At 46.7% G+C, this 19,880-nt stretch overlaps 1 protein-coding gene across 1 annotated transcript; it reads right to left on the reverse strand.

Annotated features, from left to right (window-relative positions):
* Positions 1–7,691: 7,691 nt before the first annotated feature.
* LOC138259298 (mRNA decay activator protein ZFP36L1-like) lies at positions 7,692–17,215 on the reverse strand. The gene is made up of 2 exons (XM_069206919.1): positions 17,061–17,215; positions 7,692–11,481 (listed from the first exon to the last, which is right to left on the reverse strand). Exons 1-2 carry the CDS (start codon positions 17,112–17,114, stop codon positions 10,342–10,344), a joined length of 1,194 nt encoding a protein of 397 aa, XP_069063020.1. The 5' UTR covers positions 17,115–17,215; the 3' UTR covers positions 7,692–10,341.
* Positions 17,216–19,880: the final 2,665 nt, after the last annotated feature.

Below are 19,880 nucleotides of genomic sequence, written 5' to 3' on the forward strand. Positions count from 1 at the left end.
AAACAATATGCCCCATATCCAGTCTGCCCCACTACAATCCAAAATATCTGCCCCACTGTTGGAAATGGGGTCTCTAGTTGGTAGTCGGTTTGCACCCTGTCCAAGTAGGGACCCTCACTCTAGTCAGGATAAAGGAGATACCCGCTCAGATAACCCCTGCTCACCACCTTGGTAACTTGGCACGAACAGTCAGGCTTATCTCAGAAGCAATGTGTAACGCATTTGCACATAACACACAGTAATAAGTGAAAACACTACAAAAGGACACCACATCAGTTTTAGAAAAATAGCCACTATTTATCTATATAAAACAAGACCGAATACGATAAAAATCCAACATACAGTAAGAAAAATGTGAATTCTGCAAGATTTACTCAAAACTACAGCTCCTTGAAGTCGATAGCTCCACCTGGGGCTATCACGCCGTCGTGATCAACAAAACCAACAGTTCAGGCCGGCCGCGGCATTGCGGACCAGCTTTGGGGTCAGGAAGACCTGCAAACAGTACCTTGGATTCGCAGGGCATCATGATCCTCGCGGTGAGCTCAGGAGAGGGGCGTCACTGACGTTGCGGTGTTGGTTCCGGAGTCGGTGTAGGAGTCTTCGGGCCCTTGAGGTCACAAGCGTTGCAGGTCGAACTCCAAGCTGATGAAGTCAGGTGCGCCAGCGTGGATGTCGTCGGGCTACGGTGCGAAGTGGGACGATGCGACGTGCGGTGCCCACAGGTCACGATGCAGACAGCGTCGTCGTCGTTGCTGAAGCGCTGTCGTCGGTAGGCCCAAGCCAGCGGTGTGGGATGGGACAGTGCTTCGTGTACCTCACGAGCGGTGTCCACAGGCAACGGTTCAGGCAGTGGCACCAGTGTCAGCAGGCGCAGTGTCGCCGGGGATGCCCAGGCTGCGGTGTGAGCAGGTGAGGCCAGAGTGCGGGGCCCACAGGTCGCGGTGCTAGCAGCGGCTCGGTTAAGTCGTCCAATGACAGCATCGGGGAGACCAGGGTCGCGGTGCGAAGCGGGGCAATGCGACTCCGTGTGGCTTTGGCAGGTCACGCTGCAGGCCAGCAGCGTCGTTGGCGGCATCGCTGTGGGTTCTCCTCTTGGACAGCACAAAACACACAGTTCCCAGTGCTGCAGGTCGAGGAAACTGAAGTCTTTGGTGTCCCTGAGACTTCCAACAGGAGACAAGCTCTACTCCAAGCCCTTGGAGAATTTTCTCAAGCAGGACACACAGCAAAGTTCACCCTTTGCACTCCTTTCAGGCAGAAGCAGCAACTGCAGGCCAGTCCAGCAAAGCAACACAGCCATGGGATAGTACTCCTCCTTCAGCTCCTCTCCTGGGCAGAAGTTCCTCTTGATTCCAGAAAGATTCTAAAAGTCTGGGGTTTTGGGTCTTCTTATACCCAGTTCTCCCTTTGAAGTTGGCTAACTTCAAAGCAAAGTCTCAATTGTATGCAAGATCCTTCCTTGTCCAGGCCAGACCCCAGACGCACACCAGGGGGTCTGAGACTGCATTGTGTGAGGGAAGGCACAGTCCTTTCAGGTGTGAACGACCACTCCTCCCTCCTCTCTAGCTCAGATGGCTCATCAGGATATGCAGGCTACATCCCCACCCCCTTTTGTGTCACTGTCTAGAGAGGTGCAAAACAGCCCAACTGTCTAACTGACTCAGACAATCCACAAACTGGCAGAGTGACAGAATGGTATAAGAAAATGCCTACTTTCTAAAAGTGTTTTTTTCAAACAGACAATTTAAAAACCAACTTCACTAAAAGACTTATTTTTAAATTGTGAGTTCAGAGACCCTAAACTCCATGTTTTTAACTACTCTCAAAGGGAATCTGTGCTTTAAGGATATTTAAAGGCAGCCCCCATGTTAACCTATGAGAGAGATAGGCCTTGCACAGTGAAAACCGAATTTGGCAGTATTTCTGTTAAGACATATAAAACACACTAGTATATGTTCTACCTTAAACATACACTGCACCCTGCCCATGCGGCTACCTAGGGCATAACTTGGGGACACCTTACATGTAGTAAAAGGGTAAAAAGGAAGGTTGAGACCTGGCAAGTGGGTACACTTGCCAAGTCAAATTGGCAGTTTAAAACTGCACACACAGACACTACAGTGGAAGGTCTGAGCCATGTTTACAGGGCTACTAATGTGGTTGGCACAACTAATGCTGCAGGCCCACTAGTAGCATTTGATTTATAGGCCCTGGGCACCTCTACTGCACTTTCCTAGGGTCTTACAAGTAAATCAAATATGCTAATCATGGATAAACCAATCAACAGTACAATTCCTATAGGGAGCACTTGCACTTTAGCACTGATTAGCAGTGGTAAAGTGCACAGAGACAATAAACCAGCAAAAACAGACCTAACAAAATAGGAGGAAGAAGGCAAAAGGTTTGGGGATAACCCTGCAAAAAGGGCCATTTCCAACACCCACTATAATCAAAAACAATCTGCACCACTCCAATCTATGGGTGATGGTGTTCTGTGGCTCAGATTGAGTGGGTGCTCCTGGCTTCTCTTAGCAATTTTTTTTTTTCCCTCATAAAGGGTTGTGGGTAATGTGGGTGTGTGTTTTATATTGGTGTGGTGTGTGTAGGGGCGTCAGGTGTATGTAGTTTGAATTGTCCAATGTGGTGGTGTCTTGCAAGTGTGTGTATTTTGAGCGCAGCGGTGTGTACCGCCAATGGCTTACCGCGGTTGAAAGACCGCTGCATTGATTTGTGGATTGGGATACTGTGGACAGATGTGTTGTTGTAACGGTTGGGGTTTTCCTATCTCCAGTTTATCACTGACCTTTGGTCTGGCAGACTTCTGAGGGTGCCTGTTTTGTGGCAGTATTCTATGTGGGGGTCATGATACCCGTGGCAGATTACTGCTGCGGTCACGGTATCTTAGCGGCCGTTAGCGCAGCAGTAGGCGGCGTTTACCGCCAGGGTTGCAATGAGGACCTATGTGCTTTTATTTTAGACCTCCAAGTTCTTAGAGTCTGGTATGGGCAAAGGCCACTCAATAAGAAAATTGAGCCCTATGATACACTAAAATGAAATCCTGCTTAAAAATCAGCAATTTCACAAAGTACACACACTTAGAACGTACTAGCAATATACTGAAATTACAGTGTTGCAAATGGTACCTTGAAACACCTCGTAGAATACCACCTTGTATTCAAATTTTGGTCAGCAATATACAATGCTATTCTTGATATCAGATACTCATTATCTTGTGATATTCAAGTCATTTGCCCTTAATACCGCTTTACCTTTTGGGAACAAGAACTTTGATTTTTATCCCATCAGCTATCAAATCCACGACACCTTATTGGGAAGATGCTACATTATCTGTTCACATATCGGACTATGATTACTTTGATTAGACAAGAAGATACATTTTCATTTTGCACTAATGTAATTAATATATTCTTTATTGTTAGGCCATTACATTTTTTTTCTATCAACATCACATAATTTACACGGGTTGTTGAAGTTCTAGTTAGTAACAAAACACTGAAGAAGAAAAAGTTAGCTATAATTTCTGCATAGGCCTACATTGATGAAGCAGTCCATTAGGGCCCGTGTGTGGATATAGGTATGCGCAAAGCGACTTTCAAGGTCATCCATGCTGGTTTGATATGGAGGGAAATTGCGGTACAGCGATTGGCCCTGGATCACAGTTTAAGCTCTAGTCCCGGTCTATAACTAATGAAATCCAAAGAATCCACTGCAGCACACATGCAAAAACCTACCTGGCTTCAAGTCCCCATGCCATGTGGATAAAGGAATGCTTGCGAGAGGGCTCAACTTTTTTGTTTAGTGTATGTTTTGTTTGGGGGGTGGTGGGGGGGGGGGGGGGGGGCTGAAACAGACAGTCATGTCAAGGGAGAACCCCGCCTCCGGGATCTTACAGCACTCGCTCTATCCGTGGGCATTTTCTTTTGTTTAGCATTGGCTGTAAACTAACTTGCTTCTGCCCGTTAATATAGTGAGAAGTCCTGTTATCTGGTTAATAACGGCCAGGCGCACAAAAGCTTAAGCTGATGCAACAGAGCGGATGAAAGGAATTTTTAAGAGCGCAAGTACATTCATAGCTGCTTTTGTGGACAAGAAAATTGTAATAATAGGGCCCGTTTATATTGACGTCTAGCGTTATGGGTGGGCAATTATTTGTGTAGGGGGGAATCACATTAGGCATAGAGAAAGATTAGTCAAAAACGAGGGTGCGTGATTGTGAACCTGTTGGGGGGCCTTTGCAAAACCTTGAAAGTCCCACCCCTCCCTATAGCTCACAATCAGGACTGCACATAAGTTTTAAACTGCTGTTCGTAGAGCAACACCAAGACTTCGCTTGCTGATCTCAGCTGGGAGGTGTTTGGCCAGCTCGAGCCAGTTTCTGCCTGTTCACTTAGTTCCAGCCCTTCACACAGATGGAGTCTGCGTCAGAATAAGTTGACGTGGTGGGGAATTCCCGGAGGAGCCTTGAATATGTGTTGAATGGCAGAGATTGAAAGGACCCTAGCAGACTCCTTCCATGATTTATCAAGCTTGAGAAACTACTTTCCCAGTATCACGCGCTTCTGTCGGCTCTTTCAGGAAGGAATGAACAGGTACCTTCTACGGTTCCGCTTTATCTTCTAATTCGATGTTATTTATGTTATGGGCCACGCAGTAAACCAGGGGAAAAGAAAATCGCAGTAGGCCGCACAACACCTTGAACTGAAGGCACTTTTTCACAGGAAGCCAGTGCATCGCCTTCGTCTGTTCACTGCTGGTTGTCTTTGTGAAAGACCTATGTGAGCCTGAAAACTGGGTTTTATAGCCTCTGCAGTACTGATAGGTGCGCGAGAAGTTCAAGGTACACAGTAACTCTGTAGCAAGTGAAACACCAGCTCCCTCAACAAAGCAGGAGCATATGGTGGATCAAAAAAGGAACAACTTTTAGAAGAAAAAAAAAAAAATGTGTGCTCTAGGAATCCTGCCAAATATACCCCCTGCACCTGGGCTTCAAAGAACAATTTATCAACGAGATCCTTCAGTTGTGCTTACTTTCAAAGTTTTTTTTTAAAGTCTGTCTTGAAGGAGATTCATTTGCATCTTGGTGTTGGTGTCTAATAAGGCCAAGTATTGTGAGCATTGCTAAACAGTTCTTGGAGAGGAATTCGTGAAGGGGGCGATCAGTTGGGGGTCAAAGTGTCCATGAGCAAGACAACAATGGCAGCTGGATAGTGGTTTTTAAAGACTTGTAGGGTTGGACCGTTGCATTCTCTTTTCCCGCTAGAATAACACGGTTAACATTATGGTTCTGTGGAAGGTTTGTATCCCAAAAATATCCCTAGCTGGTCAGCTGCCAGGATTACTCACTATGATGGGGGTATGATTGGTTCTACATTCCATCTATTATTTGTGTTTTTTTGCTTTCGTCGCCATGAGTGTGCGGGAATGCCCAGATGTGGGTCCCGGGCTCACTGGATTCAAGCTAGCCTGGCTGATTAAGGGTGATACCCTGAAACTGGTCCCAGGATGCTTGTTTCCTGTCCAGGGAGGACCTGGCCTGATAGTTCAGGCTGGACTGTTCCCATGGGGAACAGAGTCAAGGCTTATTTGCATATTGCTGGGTCCAAACTGGGGCGGCATGGTGAGCAAGAGACTTGTGACTGGGGTGAATGTTTGGTTTCGCATTTAGTCCATTCCTTACTGTGGCAGCATTACTTCCATTATCTTGCGTTGAAGCATTTTTTACATTGCAGTGGGCTTCTACCGAGGAGAGGTTCCCGAGAAAGGATACCCTCGCTAGAGTACAGGACGGCCACTGTGGGCAGAAACTGCAAGCTAGGAGTTCCTTACACAAGAACACAAATTGCCACCAGGCATTACATGAGCATCTGAGAAATAGTCTGGGTACCCAGCTTCTGGGTTTGGAAAAAATTGAGGTGGATATGCATTCCAAGTAGGATGAGAAAACACAGAAGAGTTTTACAGGCAAGCCTAATGGTTTAGAGCTTTCCCTAGTGTCACAGGTCCCTTTTAGTAAGAATGTGGTTTTGTGTCCGGTGGTGCAGCTGTGCGCAGTTCGTTTGATGATGTGGACTTGTGATTTTGCCAGGCAGTTTCTACTCAGTAAGACTTGCCTTTGAAACTAGTTTGTGTTTTGGTATTACGTTTCCTGTCTTGTAGGTGGGCACCTTAAGGCCAACTGTTTTTGCTGAGGGTTTAGGCAGTGGGTCAATAGTGATGTTGAGTGGTGGATTGGAAAGAAGACGCAGAAACTACAACGTGGAAAGATCAGTGGGGATAATGAGCTAGGGTGTTTGGAGGAAGTGCTAAGTTGACCAAGAAACGGATAATGTGGTGATTCAGTAGGTGGAAACTGTGGAGTCTAGGGATTGTCCCTTGAGGGGTGAGTCTTAGACTTAACAGGGTACACTTCCCACACTATCAAGCCTCAAAGGTCTTGAGTACACCACTGCGTGAGGTGGCAGCACGGTGTCTTACACAGAACCAAACCGCAGTAGGCTGGTGCTCTTACAGGTATTGTGTTATTGCGGCCAATGTTCTATATCAAGGAGCTCATTTGGTCCGGAAAGGCTCAACGAAACAATGTAGCAGTTAATACCTTGGGACCATTCTACCATTTCCTATGGGATGAGTCAGCAGCAGCACCTCCATTGGGGCAGAAGGGCCACCCCCCACCTTTTGACCCTCATGAAGAGGGCCTGTCAGGCTGAGCAAAGGTCAGCCTAAGACATTTTATCTTCAGGTCAGGCAGCCAGGAGCGAGACTTGAGTGATTTGCGCAGAGTCCTGGCTGCCTGAGCTGAACTTTGCTGGGCTCAAGAGGTGGCAACTCCTATGGGCGTGACCTCGTCAGCTTTAAGATGCCTCGAGGCCCTCCCCCCTCAGGGACGAGGAAAGCATCACCCACTGACTCAGACCTGGGTGCTTCAGGTTTAAGCCCTGAAGCGGCCAGCGCGAGTGTCGGTCTCATTGACCCCATCCCACTCTGACTTAGTTGGGACTGCTGCCTTCCCTCAATGGCTGAGGTAAGGTCCGCAGGTGAGGGAAAGACAGCCGTACCAACCCTGCTGGGACCTCTGAGGGAGAGCTGAAGGTAAGAGATTGCGTTTTTTTAAATGAATGTTTGGGGCATGCGTGCATGTTTGCAATATTTGATAATGAGTGCTGTGAATGGATGTGTGCGAGTGTGCATGTGTGTTCTGGCCCCCTCCTAAATTTACCAGCCACCACCGACCGATTAGCGATAGTCGTTGCAGTTAAATAAAGATCTCCTTGTGGATCTACATGTAGGACCCACAGGGGCAGTAAAGGGTTAGAATAGGGAAATAGATATTTCTATCTAGTCTCGAAGGTGGTCTTTCCTGTGGCCCTCCGATGATCCTGCTTTGGTCTGGTCTCAGTTCCCCCCAGCACCTCTTTGAATCAAACCGTCATGTAACGTCCCCTCCTGAGTCTAGACGTGTATAGCCTATAGCAGGCCCACTCCAGAAGAAGTTACAGTGCAGGCTACTTTGCTAGCCAACTCTACAGCTCAGGAGCACATGCTAAACTCAGTTTTAACATCTCCTGGCGGGTCGAATTTTTAGTCAGAAATTCGAAATAGTGGAATGAGCAAATATGTTCCAATTGAATCCAGGAGGCAGATGGTTTTCGCCATACACAAATGATCTTGGGACAATTGTCATTCAAATAAAGATTTTATTTCAACACAAAAACAATGCAGAAAACTGAATATATTAAGAAGGCACACCCCTCTATATGGAAAACACTGCAACATTCTTAAATAAAACAAAATAAAAACTTAAAATAAATTAAAACATGGCAAGTAAAAAAGAAAGCATTATTCATAACCAGCTATTTACTGGGAAATTATCAAAAGAACGAGTCAAAACTATTTTAACTAAAATATTTTACACCAAAACATCACTAATATTTTACATCACTACCTTTTTTGGTTCATTTACAAGAAAGGTCTTGCATAAAGAAGTATTTATATCCTGAGACAACACCTCGATAATAGAGGAAGTTCATTATTTGGGAGGAAAACATGGTTTAATTACAGGGAACGAGGAGTCAGTCTGACAATCCCATAATAAATTCATTTGGGTCACAAATTTATGGACAGAAGCAACGGTGGCAGGAGATTGTATAGCTGCACCCTCCCTGCCAATCTTCAGTCTAAATTGTGCAATGTAGGTTAAGAAGGAATAAAAAGTGGACCCCCAAACCAGAATAACTGATCTACTAGCAGGTACTATATTAAGCCTCATGAGATTCGTGCATAGCACAAAGAGGGACTGGAACCCCACCAGTCCTGCGTGGGTACAAAGGCCACATATAAACTAGTGCACATAACTCATGCCCTAGGTTAAAAAAAAAAAAAAAAAAAAGAGAAACTGTTAAGTGAATTGAGAAGCTCACACTCTGTAGCACTAAATCTACACAAGCTAGCTCAATGGCCCAGCAGATGTAGGTCATGGTGCCTACTTCCCCATTATGAGGTCTAACCTGGGTGCCCCCAAAAGATTTGCTTTTATGGTTCAGTGGCGAGGTTATCCATGGCACCAAGGACAGGGGCACACTACACTCTTGCCAAACACCGGCATAATAGATTGCAGCTTTTCCTTAGCCCCAGCCAATAAAGATTGAGCCGAGACTAAGCTGACGTACTTAAGGGCCAACCCGTGTACCAAACAAAGCAGACTTAATGAGTCATTCCAGGCACATGGGTACGATATTGAAGTTTTACAATCAGAGAACCGCAGCAAAAAGTCTGGCCTACTTTTGTGTTCAGCCATGGTTTGTCAAATATCTCCAGGCAACGGGGAGGGCAATAAATATACAAATAAATAATTATGCAAACAATTCAAGTGCCTGAGCGGAGATAACAGGAGGAAACTGGCTCTGAAGTTAAAGGAAAACCATGCTAAACTAGAATCATGTAAGTTATGCCACACTACTGATGCTGCCTTGTACTGTTCAAAACCAAAATAGTTTAGCGTGACAGACCAACCACCACAATAGGAAGTAGCATCAGTCATAGCAAAGGTGGTATTTTATTTTCGGTACCGTTAAGTTGGTAATTACCCACTGACTGCCAAGATCTACAGGTGCTGGTTAATTCAGCTCAACTACATAAGTGCAGTGCTACAACTGCTACGGGAGCTATACCTCCCCATGTACTATGAACTGTCCAACATAGTGAAGCTGTGGCCGTTCCAGAGTCCATGGGACTACATTCATTAATAGCTTACGACTAGAACAGTAGACAGACAAGACAGTATGTGGTGGATCATCCAGGAAAGAACTTGTAAAAAAAAAAAAAAAAAAAAAAAAAAAAAAAAGGGGAACACAAACTGCCAGCGGCCATCACTGAACTTCATCCCTGAACAGTAGTGATGGTAAAAACATTATGAAGCCACAAGTCTGAGCTCCACCTTGGATAGAATGTGGTGAAACATTGACCAACTGTGCACACAAGTTGCAACTGAAGACCTCTGTAACAGGAAGTACTTCTAGGGGTCGCTGAACTATATTACAACTATGGCCAAATGGCACTTTTGCATCTTAAACAATGCCAACATTGTTTGCTAAATCTAACAAATTGTAGCAAGTTTTGTTACTTCCATACTGAAGGCACCACCCCCGATGTTGACCATGAGTAAATACCTTCTTAGCTCGATTTGTTGGGACCCCACTGGTTGTCATTGTATGTGCAGGCATTCCTTACAGTGTCTTTTTGGCCCTTCCCATAATAATGTGCTCATGCTTTAAACATGTGTTAAAGGAATGGTCACTTTAGCTACCCCTGGTAAGATTATATTCATTGCAGAGTCGTGCTTGCATGGCAAATAAATGGACAAAAAAAAAGTTATAATACTCATTAAACAAGCACCTCATTAACACTTGGAAAACGTCAATGCATTAAGGCCATGGTGGATCAATGGGTGGGAAAGGGCGGTAAAGAGGGAAAATAGATAAGAGACATGACAAGACAGACATTATTCATCATCAAGCACCGTATGGCAAGTACATGTGAACCACCCCTAAAACTATGTTGGAGTGTGTAGTCCAGCCCAAGCCTATCATAACAAGGCTCTTTAAAAGTCTAAACCAACTTCACTTCCTTTCCAAGGGACGTTTCAGTTCAAGTGTGCAGAACCCCAGTTGATCAGTACAGACCCTAAAAACTTGTTGCTCTACCCCATTGCAAGAGTCTAGCACCTGGTCTTTACAGTGCAGGTTAGGCAAGTACAGGCAACAGGATTAGCTGGGTACAGTAACTTAATCCTTGTCAAGTCGAACTCAAGTCCAGGCCACTTTAGTCCTCTGGGAAGGAGATGCGACTGAAGATGGGGAGCCGGCGACCAGCCCCTTCACACCCTGGAGACTCTGAGCCACTGCTGCTGCTGCCCCCAGAGCTGCTGTACCCATCTTGCTCCTGGTCGGACAGCGAATCCCGGGATGGGGTTCGGCAGAGCTGCAGCGGGAGGCTGGGGAAGGAGAAGGCATTCCGGCCCTTGAGGGTTGCAAGGAGGCTTCCAGGAGCCACCACATCTGAACTCAGAGAGGTTGAGAAGAAGGATGAAGATGTGCCTCCATTGCTACAACCACCAGGCGTGCGGAGCTGGCAACCGATCTCCTTCCCAGAAAGGGCAGTAGAGGCATAGAATCGAGGTGGGCCACCAATGTGGGAGCCCAGGGGGTCTTCGCTGCTGGAGAAGCCACGTGGTTCTGGGAAGACTGGAGATTGCTGCTGGGGACTATGGGATGTAGACGGCGGAGGAGATGTGGAGTTAGCACGGGAGAAACTGAGGGGCTCTTTAAGGTCTAGCAGGTCTGAGAAGGCTGAGGCCGAAGGGCTTCCGGCAAAGCTCACACTCTGGCGCAAGAGAGGTGGACGGGCGCTGCTACTGAAGCGCTGCTCCTCAGCATTGTGAATAAAGTGACATCGGGCACCATAAGGGCAGAAGCCTATGGTGTGGAAGGTGCGGCACAGCTCAGTCTTGTACTTGGGGTGACGGCTGAGCCCACGAAGCTCCTCTGGACCATGAGCAAACTGGCACTTGGCACCATACTTGCAGGTAGCGTTCTCCCGGTAGGTGCGGCATTGCTCAGTCTTGTAACGAGACGAGAGGCCAGGTGTGGTGGTGGGCAGGCTCAGGCCAGGCGGGGGCATGCAAGGACTCTCGATCATGCTGACGGAGCGGTCCACACGGAATGGTATGCTGTGCAGCAGGCCTGTGCGGGGTAGTTCTGCCTCGCGGCTCCAGTGGTTTTGTAGTGGCCATAGAGAGGAGTCGCTCAGCCGGTCAATACTGCTGCTACTGCCACCAGTGCGTTCCATGCCAGAAAGGGCTGATGGGCAGGCGGAAAGCGCCCGCTGGAAAGTGCCAGGTGTGCCCCGAATGCTTCTGGCAAATGAGACTGGATCCTCCAGCATGCTTAACTTCAGGAAATCCTGCAGGGAGAAGACAAACTGATTAGATCAATGTATTAAGCCGAACTCAATATAAATTGGGAGATCTTAATGGCAGTCCTTAAAACATTCAGAAACACAATTAGCTGGCACATAGTTTTATAGCAAAAAAAAATTAAATATTTTAGAGTATTTGCTACTAGCTACTGTATGCAATAAACCCACTCTGTACTAACCACCAAGCCACGCCCAGCTCCCGCTGTGCACAACGAAAAATAAATTTAAACAAGCATTGACAAAGCCAATAGCCCTGGCAGTGGATGCTTTCATGGGCTTTGGCGATGCTTATTTGGATTATGAATGCACGGGAACAAGTGTTGTCGAAAGGCATAACATGTATATTTAAAGTAAAAGTAAACACTGCATTAATAACTGTTGGCATTGATGGGGGTGGATAGGCACATTGTGCAGAGAAATTCTGTCACTCACAGAGGCAAGCCTTTGGCTTAAGTGGACTGGCCCTTTGCCACATGCTGTGTGCGTGAATGACACTACACATCAGACAAATGGAAGAAGAGGGCTGCGAAAGCCCCTGCAAGCACATATGCATATAATAAATGTATTTAAAACAGAATGGTATTTGATCGAGGCTCTCATAACTAAGCTGGATAACTGAGAAGGACCCTTATAACTTGAGCTGGATGTAAAACAAACGTGAAAAGGTTTAGGACCCTGGGCCAGACATACTTTGGGGGCCCTGTTCGGAGCAGCTTTGGATTTATTATCCAATTTTACCTATTTAGTGCTCTTTTACTAGGTCACGGACGCTGCAAAGGGGGGGCCAGTATTAACCTCTCCATGTGTTTCTATGTAATACTTAGGGGTAGTCATGTGTGTTTTTAATATAACAGGTCCTATCCTCATCTAAAAGGAAATGTTTATGGACGTCGCATAGTGCAGAAAAGCAAACAGACCATTTCTCCGCAAAATGTCAGTCGAGGAAGTGACCTTTAAAATAATCTTGGTTATAAAATTTAAGGTCATCAGGGCAAGAATTGTGTGGGAAACAGAGCCGATCTATCGAGGCCCCGCTGAAAGGCTGGGGCCCTTGGCCAGAGCCCACTCTGCGCGTGCGGTACAATGTCTGTGGTTGAAGGAGACGATCTGACATTGCACTGAGCTACGCTGTAGGAAAAGTCCTCAACAACGCCTCACCTACAAGTACACACTGCACCCCAAGGGCTGGGGCAGAAGCTGTACGTTGGGCATCCTTTTATTACCCAAAATGTAAATTACTTATCCATTCTACGTCACTTCCGTTAAGCAGGTGCCAATTAAAACAACGTTTGGAAAGGCCGCGGGCAGTTATGTCATTGCCCTTATTTTATTCACACGCCTGCGCCTCTAAAAAAAGGGGGTACATCGGCCTCAGATTGCCATCACCAAGCAACACAACCGCCATCTCAAAACACATTCCTCCACTTCACACCATTGAGGCTTAACTTGCCTGCGCGACACCTGCGTGTTTCTATCTGTCGGGGGTGAAGGGGCGGTTAGCATTCACACTGCAGCTGCATGTGGTGTTTATCTGCTGCGTTTTGGACGTCTGAGCACTGCGCGCCTGGAGGAAGCCCGCTCGTGTTCTCTTCGATTCGAAGTTGGAGTGCCCACAGTTGCTTCCTGTGACGTTCCGGATGTGCTGCAGCTGGTGTGAAAGGGCTGCTTGCTCTTTGAAACTGTTGCCGTCTTCGGCGTGCAAGATTCGTGCTTCTACAGCTGCCGCCCTACGCTTGCTTTATTGGCCAAGGGTGCTTAAAAGCGGTCCTTTCAGGGGTATGCTGCTGGAAGCTTGTGCACGCCGGTAGGGGCGCAAGGAAGCTACGAAAGTTTGTTGACTACTATCACTGTGTAATAACAAGCATTGGCAAAGCTAATAGGATTCGCTTAAGGCTGAGGTGTGTTTTTTTTATTGTATTCAAGACGTGTTGAACTGCAGCGCGAACTACTGTGCAGCATAGCTTAAAGTTATCAAAAAAAAAATCTATGGCTAGCAAACCTTGGCTGCATCCTGGAGTTTTATGTCTTATTTAAGTTGTGCAGCACAGCAGTGCAACAGGTCTAAAAAACGTTAACAACGTTAAATTGCTCCCGTGAATGCTATTAGACGTTGTCAATGCTTTTTGTAGCAGACAGGAGGGTTAAGAGATTTCACAAGAGCTATGTGAAAGGCAAACCCAAAAAAAACGTAAAGCATAATTAATCCTCTGTCGACAGTCATTGCCTTTTAGACAACACTTTAAATACAAGTCCCATAATGCAGCATTGGGGTGGCCAGAACTGCCTGAAGGATTCACTTAAGACAATGGGAGTTACATGTATAAAGCGAATTGGAAAAAACAAGCTTTAGTTTGTGATTTTCTTTTTTCACACCTGGAACAATCAAATGTTATTCAGTGAAGGGGCGGAGATGGAGTTTCACATGTAGATGATGGTATCCATTGCCAACAAGTGATCTCCAGCAGGGCTCCTAAACAATACACCCTGCTAACACTTACTGCGCTCGAAAAGGAGAGCCCACATTGGGTGCTAGCCGTTGACATGGCAACATCTACAGTCTGAACCTTTTCTTTGATCACGCTGCCCAGAAGAAGAAATTAAAAGAACCCCTCACCGCTGCTGCCTGTTCCCACGCATAAAAGAGGCTTTACGGAGCTCTAGCCTCAGCGTCCTACAGAAGTTGACGAACTGCGCATTATGCGATTGCCTGCACAGGAAACTTTGTCCGGGACATTTTTTTTTTTACACTACTGGAAAACCCCGAATCTGCGGCTGGGGTGACTACGCGAGCAAGGGAACCCTGAAGCATGGCGTCACTTACAAGGGTCTGTATTAATGTACAGTATCTGCACCACTCCGTGCTAACCCACTGGACTGAGGTTTTGGAAAGGCCACAACAGGTGCCCAGCCACCATGCTCCTAACAAATGCGAGCCAAGGCCTTTAAGCACTAGATCCTGCCTTCGTCACCTTCCTGTTCATTGGTAGCTAAGTCCGATGCCCGACGCCTGCAAGGTAAACGCCCTAATAAATACTTCCCGCTTTTCCTGTTTTCTGCAGGCATGTCTTGTAGGGAGTTTTCTCCTGATCCTGTGCTGTACAGAGGCGCGTGACAGGGAGCGGGAGCGCTCCTAACCTGCTGTAAGACGGCAGGTCAAGACGCACATCTCTCCTGACTCTGCGCTGTGCCAGGCACTTATGGGGACACGTGTTCGTCGCCATGTCTGAACCTAGGGGTTAATGTTAAAATTCCCCTGAGGGAAGCAGTGACGTGCGGGAGGTAGATTAGCAACATAATAAATGCGGGTAGCCACCAGGAGATTAAATGAAAGGAGGATAACAAAAGTAAAATCACATACGACCGGTAAACATGCTTGCTCACAAAACAAGGTAGATAAAAAAATGCGTAAAAAAAAATAAAAAAGAGGAGTAATTGGGCCAAGCTCCACTGACGAGGAAAAAACACGAGGAACAGGAAATAGCAAGCGACAACCAAGCATAACGAAGAAAAAGTGGTAAACACAAACAAATGAAAAGTTAGGACAGGATGTAAGACCATTAAGAGTTATATCCATTACAAAAGTATTTCACAAGCGCCTGGCACTTGCAATTAACTCCGTTTTGACATCAGGGCCTCCTTTTGCTCCTAGAATTCTGCAATCAACTGAAGACCTGGCTTGAATTTATATGAGGCTGACTCACTCAATTTAGACTCATGGAAATACGCCGGCTCCGGGCTACCCTAGCCGGTGATAACTAGCGCTATACAAACGTATAACATATAGAAGACCTGACTTCCCACCTGGGCAAGTTCTCAAACGAAATTTGCTAACGTGTAACCGCGTGTACTAACAGGAAGGAAGTGGGCGTTTCAAGGGAGTGCCCTCCGTTGGTGCCGCAGCAGGTGCACTGTAACCCACCAGCAGGGCCCACTGACCCCTGGGTATTACTGTAAGTTTTATATAGAGGAACAACTACTTCAATACCATACTGTCCTGAAAAGGGCGCAGCGCTTCGCCGGATGTACAGACGGCCACGATCACACCCGGATAAGCAGAACGCCGGAGAATATTAATACTTCAAGACAACAGCCAGTAGTGCCTGGCCACGAGAGTCTTGGATCACCTATAAGAGGCACAAGATCGATTTCATGCGCCATCTCCCCCCCTCCCCCCTCTACACTTCAGTGGTGCGTACTGTTTAGGAGTTGGTTACATGGAAATCAGAGCGCCTCGCGAATCAGGAGGCTCCAAAAAACTGGTTTGGTACTAGATGGAAGCGCAGCGTGGCATGAGTCCAACAAAGAGAAAACACGAGGGCGGGAAATTCAAACCCCCTTTCAGGATAAGAGGTAGGGGAACCCTATTAAGCTGTGGGTCTGCTTCCTTTCGAGATAACAAGGGTGCGCCTCACTCATTGGTTACTAGTGCCGTGTGACGCTAATTGGATGACAACTTGAACTTGGTGCAACGGAAAGGAGAGTAGTCGCGATACTATAGCAAGTAAGAGGCCAACCCGACTGGAGTCAGTTTATTTCATTCGCGCACGTTTGGTGGGCAAAAATAAAAGCGCACCCCCGCACCTTAAAAGGCAGAGCTTGCTCTCCTTTCTACTTCAGCGCCTGCTGTTATTCCGGGTGAATGGCGGAATGCATAGCGCCAGCGCGCTTTGCGCACAATCGTTGTTTGGGAGGAGGGCGCAGGACAAAGTGTTAAGTATTAGACAAAACTGCAACAATATCAAGTCGAGAAACCCAAACGGAAGGTCATAAGCCAGTGCGCACCTAATAATGGCGCAGGAAGCTGGACCAAGCCTATTCCGAACTAGAATTAGAGAATTAAATCGGCCGCGCGCAGGAGATGAGACCTTGATCCTGCTCTTGTTCTTCTCGTCAATTTTTTAAACACGCAAACACTCCGCCCCACCAGAGAAACGAGCACTGCATCTAAGTACGAAAGGCACCTTTTAAGATCGCATACAATAGTCCCAGGTGTTCTTGGCAGGGACTCCCACCCATCAGAGGTTCTGGGGACATGGGCGGAGTAATGTAAAAACGTGCATTGCTAAACAGAAAACACACAAAATACAATACAACTTTATTACAAGCATCTTGAACTATTTCAGATTAATATTAAGAAATAACGTGATTCGTGTCTATTAAAAAATAAAATAAAAAAAAACACAAAAAAACCACACACACACGGAACACAAATTACACATTATATACGCAACTCTGGAGTACCAGCCGCTGACTGCTCTCTAAAGCTTAACGCAGGTCCCTGGTCCTATTCTGCTGAGAAAATCGTCTGCCTGCAGACAATCTGCACACCGGAGACCGGAAAGAGGATACGTCCGCTAAACTCATTGCAAGTTGTGAAACATTGTTCCCTCTGCAGGAGGACATTTGAAAACATGCAGAAGTAAAACAAAGTAGCTAGAAATATGGAAACAGTGACAAGGCGCGCATAGGTCGGCTTCACAAACACAGTTTAATACCACTAATAAGCTGCTTTAAGTTTCGCCCCCGGCATAACGCGTGCCTGGAGGGGCAGAGACGGTGCTCACCTTGCACAGGTCCATGTCCAGCTCCAGGAACGGGCTCAACATGTCGGAGGGCATGGTCCCGGGCTGCTTTATCCGCGCTGACCGTCCTGACCCCTGAAACAGCTCGGCAGTGAAACAACCAGACGGTAGCTTTACTTGTTGCTTTATGAGACTCCAGGGGTCGGGCTCCGCCCCTTCCTTGGTAGGAAGCAGCTGATGGCGGAGTCCCCGCCCCCGGCCTCTTCTCACCACCTCCAAAGCTGAAAGGCAGGGGCGGGGCATCTTCACGAGGTGTGGACTTTACGACCCTGCGGCCTCTGCACTGGAAGAATCTAAATCTGCGGAGTTCTCAGACTGCGGGATTAAGGTTTAGCAGCTGTTCTGACGCTAAAAGGCTGAGCAACTATGCCAGGTATTAGGTACCCACAGTTCTTCGGACTGAAGGGGAGAGTAGCAGCATTTCTCAGCACTGATGCAGTACTTTTAATAGATAATTCCAGTACTTGTCTGCAGTTAGCGGGTTCTCTGCACTCAGGAGTACCTGGAATTATTTTTGAAGCACTGTGATTTGGAAATCACCGAGTGCTTTGGTCGGTCAATTGGCACCAGTGTGGCACTAGGAGACGTGCCTGGGCGAGGTTTAGAGGCTTCTTCCGAGGATATTTCCTCTTACCTAGTTGGCATGTCCTTCAATAGCTCTTGCCTGTTTGGTGAGAACACAGACTCAGCTCAATTGCTTTAAAGACAGCAGGGCCACAGCACACTCCTTGTTATGTTATGCTATATTGATTTGTTTAGCAAACTAATCGCCCAAGAGGGTATCCAAGTACTTGAGCTCTCAGTTTAATCAGCAGATTTGCCCCCTCTGGTAGGTTTTTCAATAACGTTAGCACACACACATGCAACCAGCCCAGCAGAACCTAAAGCATTTTTGTGACCAAGGCCATGGGACCACAGTCTTATTGACAACACGGGCAGCATGCATCCCAGTCCCCCATGCCCCCAGGTGCTGCAGTGGCAAAACCTCTTTAGTTAGCCATTCTAGAAGCACACCCACCCTGTCAGAGGTGGGATTCGGCATTCGGCATCCTGATGCCGACTAGATAGGGCGCCAACTAATGCTGTTACCTTGGTAGATGCTTCCTCGCTGCTTTTTCATGGCAGTACTGGCCCCTGCCCACCCATTTTAGTGACAATCATTTCAACATTACTATTAACATCCAAGGACCATCATGAACATTTATATGCATGTTTACCAGTTTTTTAAATCACAACAGATTACAATTTACTATAGCATACGTTTCAAGTCCTTAAGTTGTCTGGAAATTCCTTCTGAAAGTTTGGCAACTTACAGGGTTCGCTTCTTCCTCCTACTGTCCTGATAATGATTAATTAATTATCCAGGGTCAAAACCCTTTCAACGCACATGGCAAATGGAACCTGCTTGGATTTACTCACCCACTGACCTATAAAAGTTGTGTATAGAGTGCCGCAGATTGTCAACATATGTGGTTCTATTGCAGTGTTGCTTTATGTAAACTGCATTCTATTCACCCATCAAGCACATATGAGCACTGAGCACCTTTGTGAAGCAGTAAATGTTTCACATTAGAAAAGTTTGCATTTTTCTTTCTGTCACTGATGCATAATTAACCTATTATATACCGCATGAAACCTTCATTCTATAATTGTTAATTGCCCTTGGTTCCAAATGTTTTTTTTAAAGGGAAGCCCCTGTCTCAGTGCAGCATCCATCAAAGGGAGGCTAGTGCAGGGGCTCACAGATATCACCATGTGTACTGCCTCTAGCATGGCAGGGTGGGGTTGTGGACCCTGGGTCAGCATGCACCATGCTTCTTGAAGTGGCTGGAACTCAAGAGGATTTTTCTGGTCGTACACCACCTGTCAGGATCAGTTATGTTATGTAATGTTATGTTAAGTCAGTTTGTTGAGTGCACTTGTCACCTGCAAGTGGGTTTCAAGTGCTTGATCAGATGCATAGGCTGAGCGCGAGTGGTTGTGAGTCAAGCGAAAGAGATCTTTAGCTTTAGTTGAATAGCAAAGTCTTCAGCTTCTTGTGGAAGTCTAGTAGTGAAGAAGAGGTCATTAGGGGTACGGGAGGAGGTTGTTCCAGGTCTTGGAGGCGATAAAGGAAAAAGAGCGACCTCCAGATCTGCTTCTGTGGATGCATGGGATAAGTGAGAGAAACAGACGTAAATTGCAGATGTCTGGTGGGCTGGTAGAAGTGTAGGCAGTGGTTGAGGTAAGCAGGTCCAATGTTAAGGACAGCCTTAAATGCAACTGTGAGCAGCTTGGATTGGCAGCGTTTCCGGGTGGGGGCCATTGGAGCTCTCTGAGGTGAGGCGAGATGTGGGTGCAGGACGGGAGGTGGAGGATGAGTCTTGTAGTGGCATTCTGAATCATTTGGAGTCTCTATGTGAGGTAGGGTGGGATTCCAGGATAGATGGTGTTGCCATAGTCCAGCCTTCTCGTGATGAGGTCTTGAGTGACTCTACGTCTATTGACTTGGGGTCGCCACTTGAAGATCTTGTGCAGCATTCAAAGAATGAAGAATTGAAAGGTGGTGACAGCGTTTACCTGGAGTGCCATGGTAAGTTTGTTATCCAGGATGAGTCCCACGTTTGTCACTTGTTCTGATGGGATTGGCATAAGTCCTAGTTCCACAGGCCACCAGGAGGTGTCACAGGGTGAGATTTTATTTCGGAAGATCAGTACTTTGGTTTTGTCTGTGACAATCCTTAGGCAGTTCAGACTCATACACTCTACCATGCTGGCCATACAGTTCACGAAGTAGTGCAGAATGCAGCACACATTGAACCT

Source organism: Pleurodeles waltl, chromosome 9, assembly GCF_031143425.1.
Source record: "Pleurodeles waltl isolate 20211129_DDA chromosome 9, aPleWal1.hap1.20221129, whole genome shotgun sequence".
Taxonomy (NCBI): Eukaryota; Metazoa; Chordata; class Amphibia; order Caudata; family Salamandridae; genus Pleurodeles; species Pleurodeles waltl.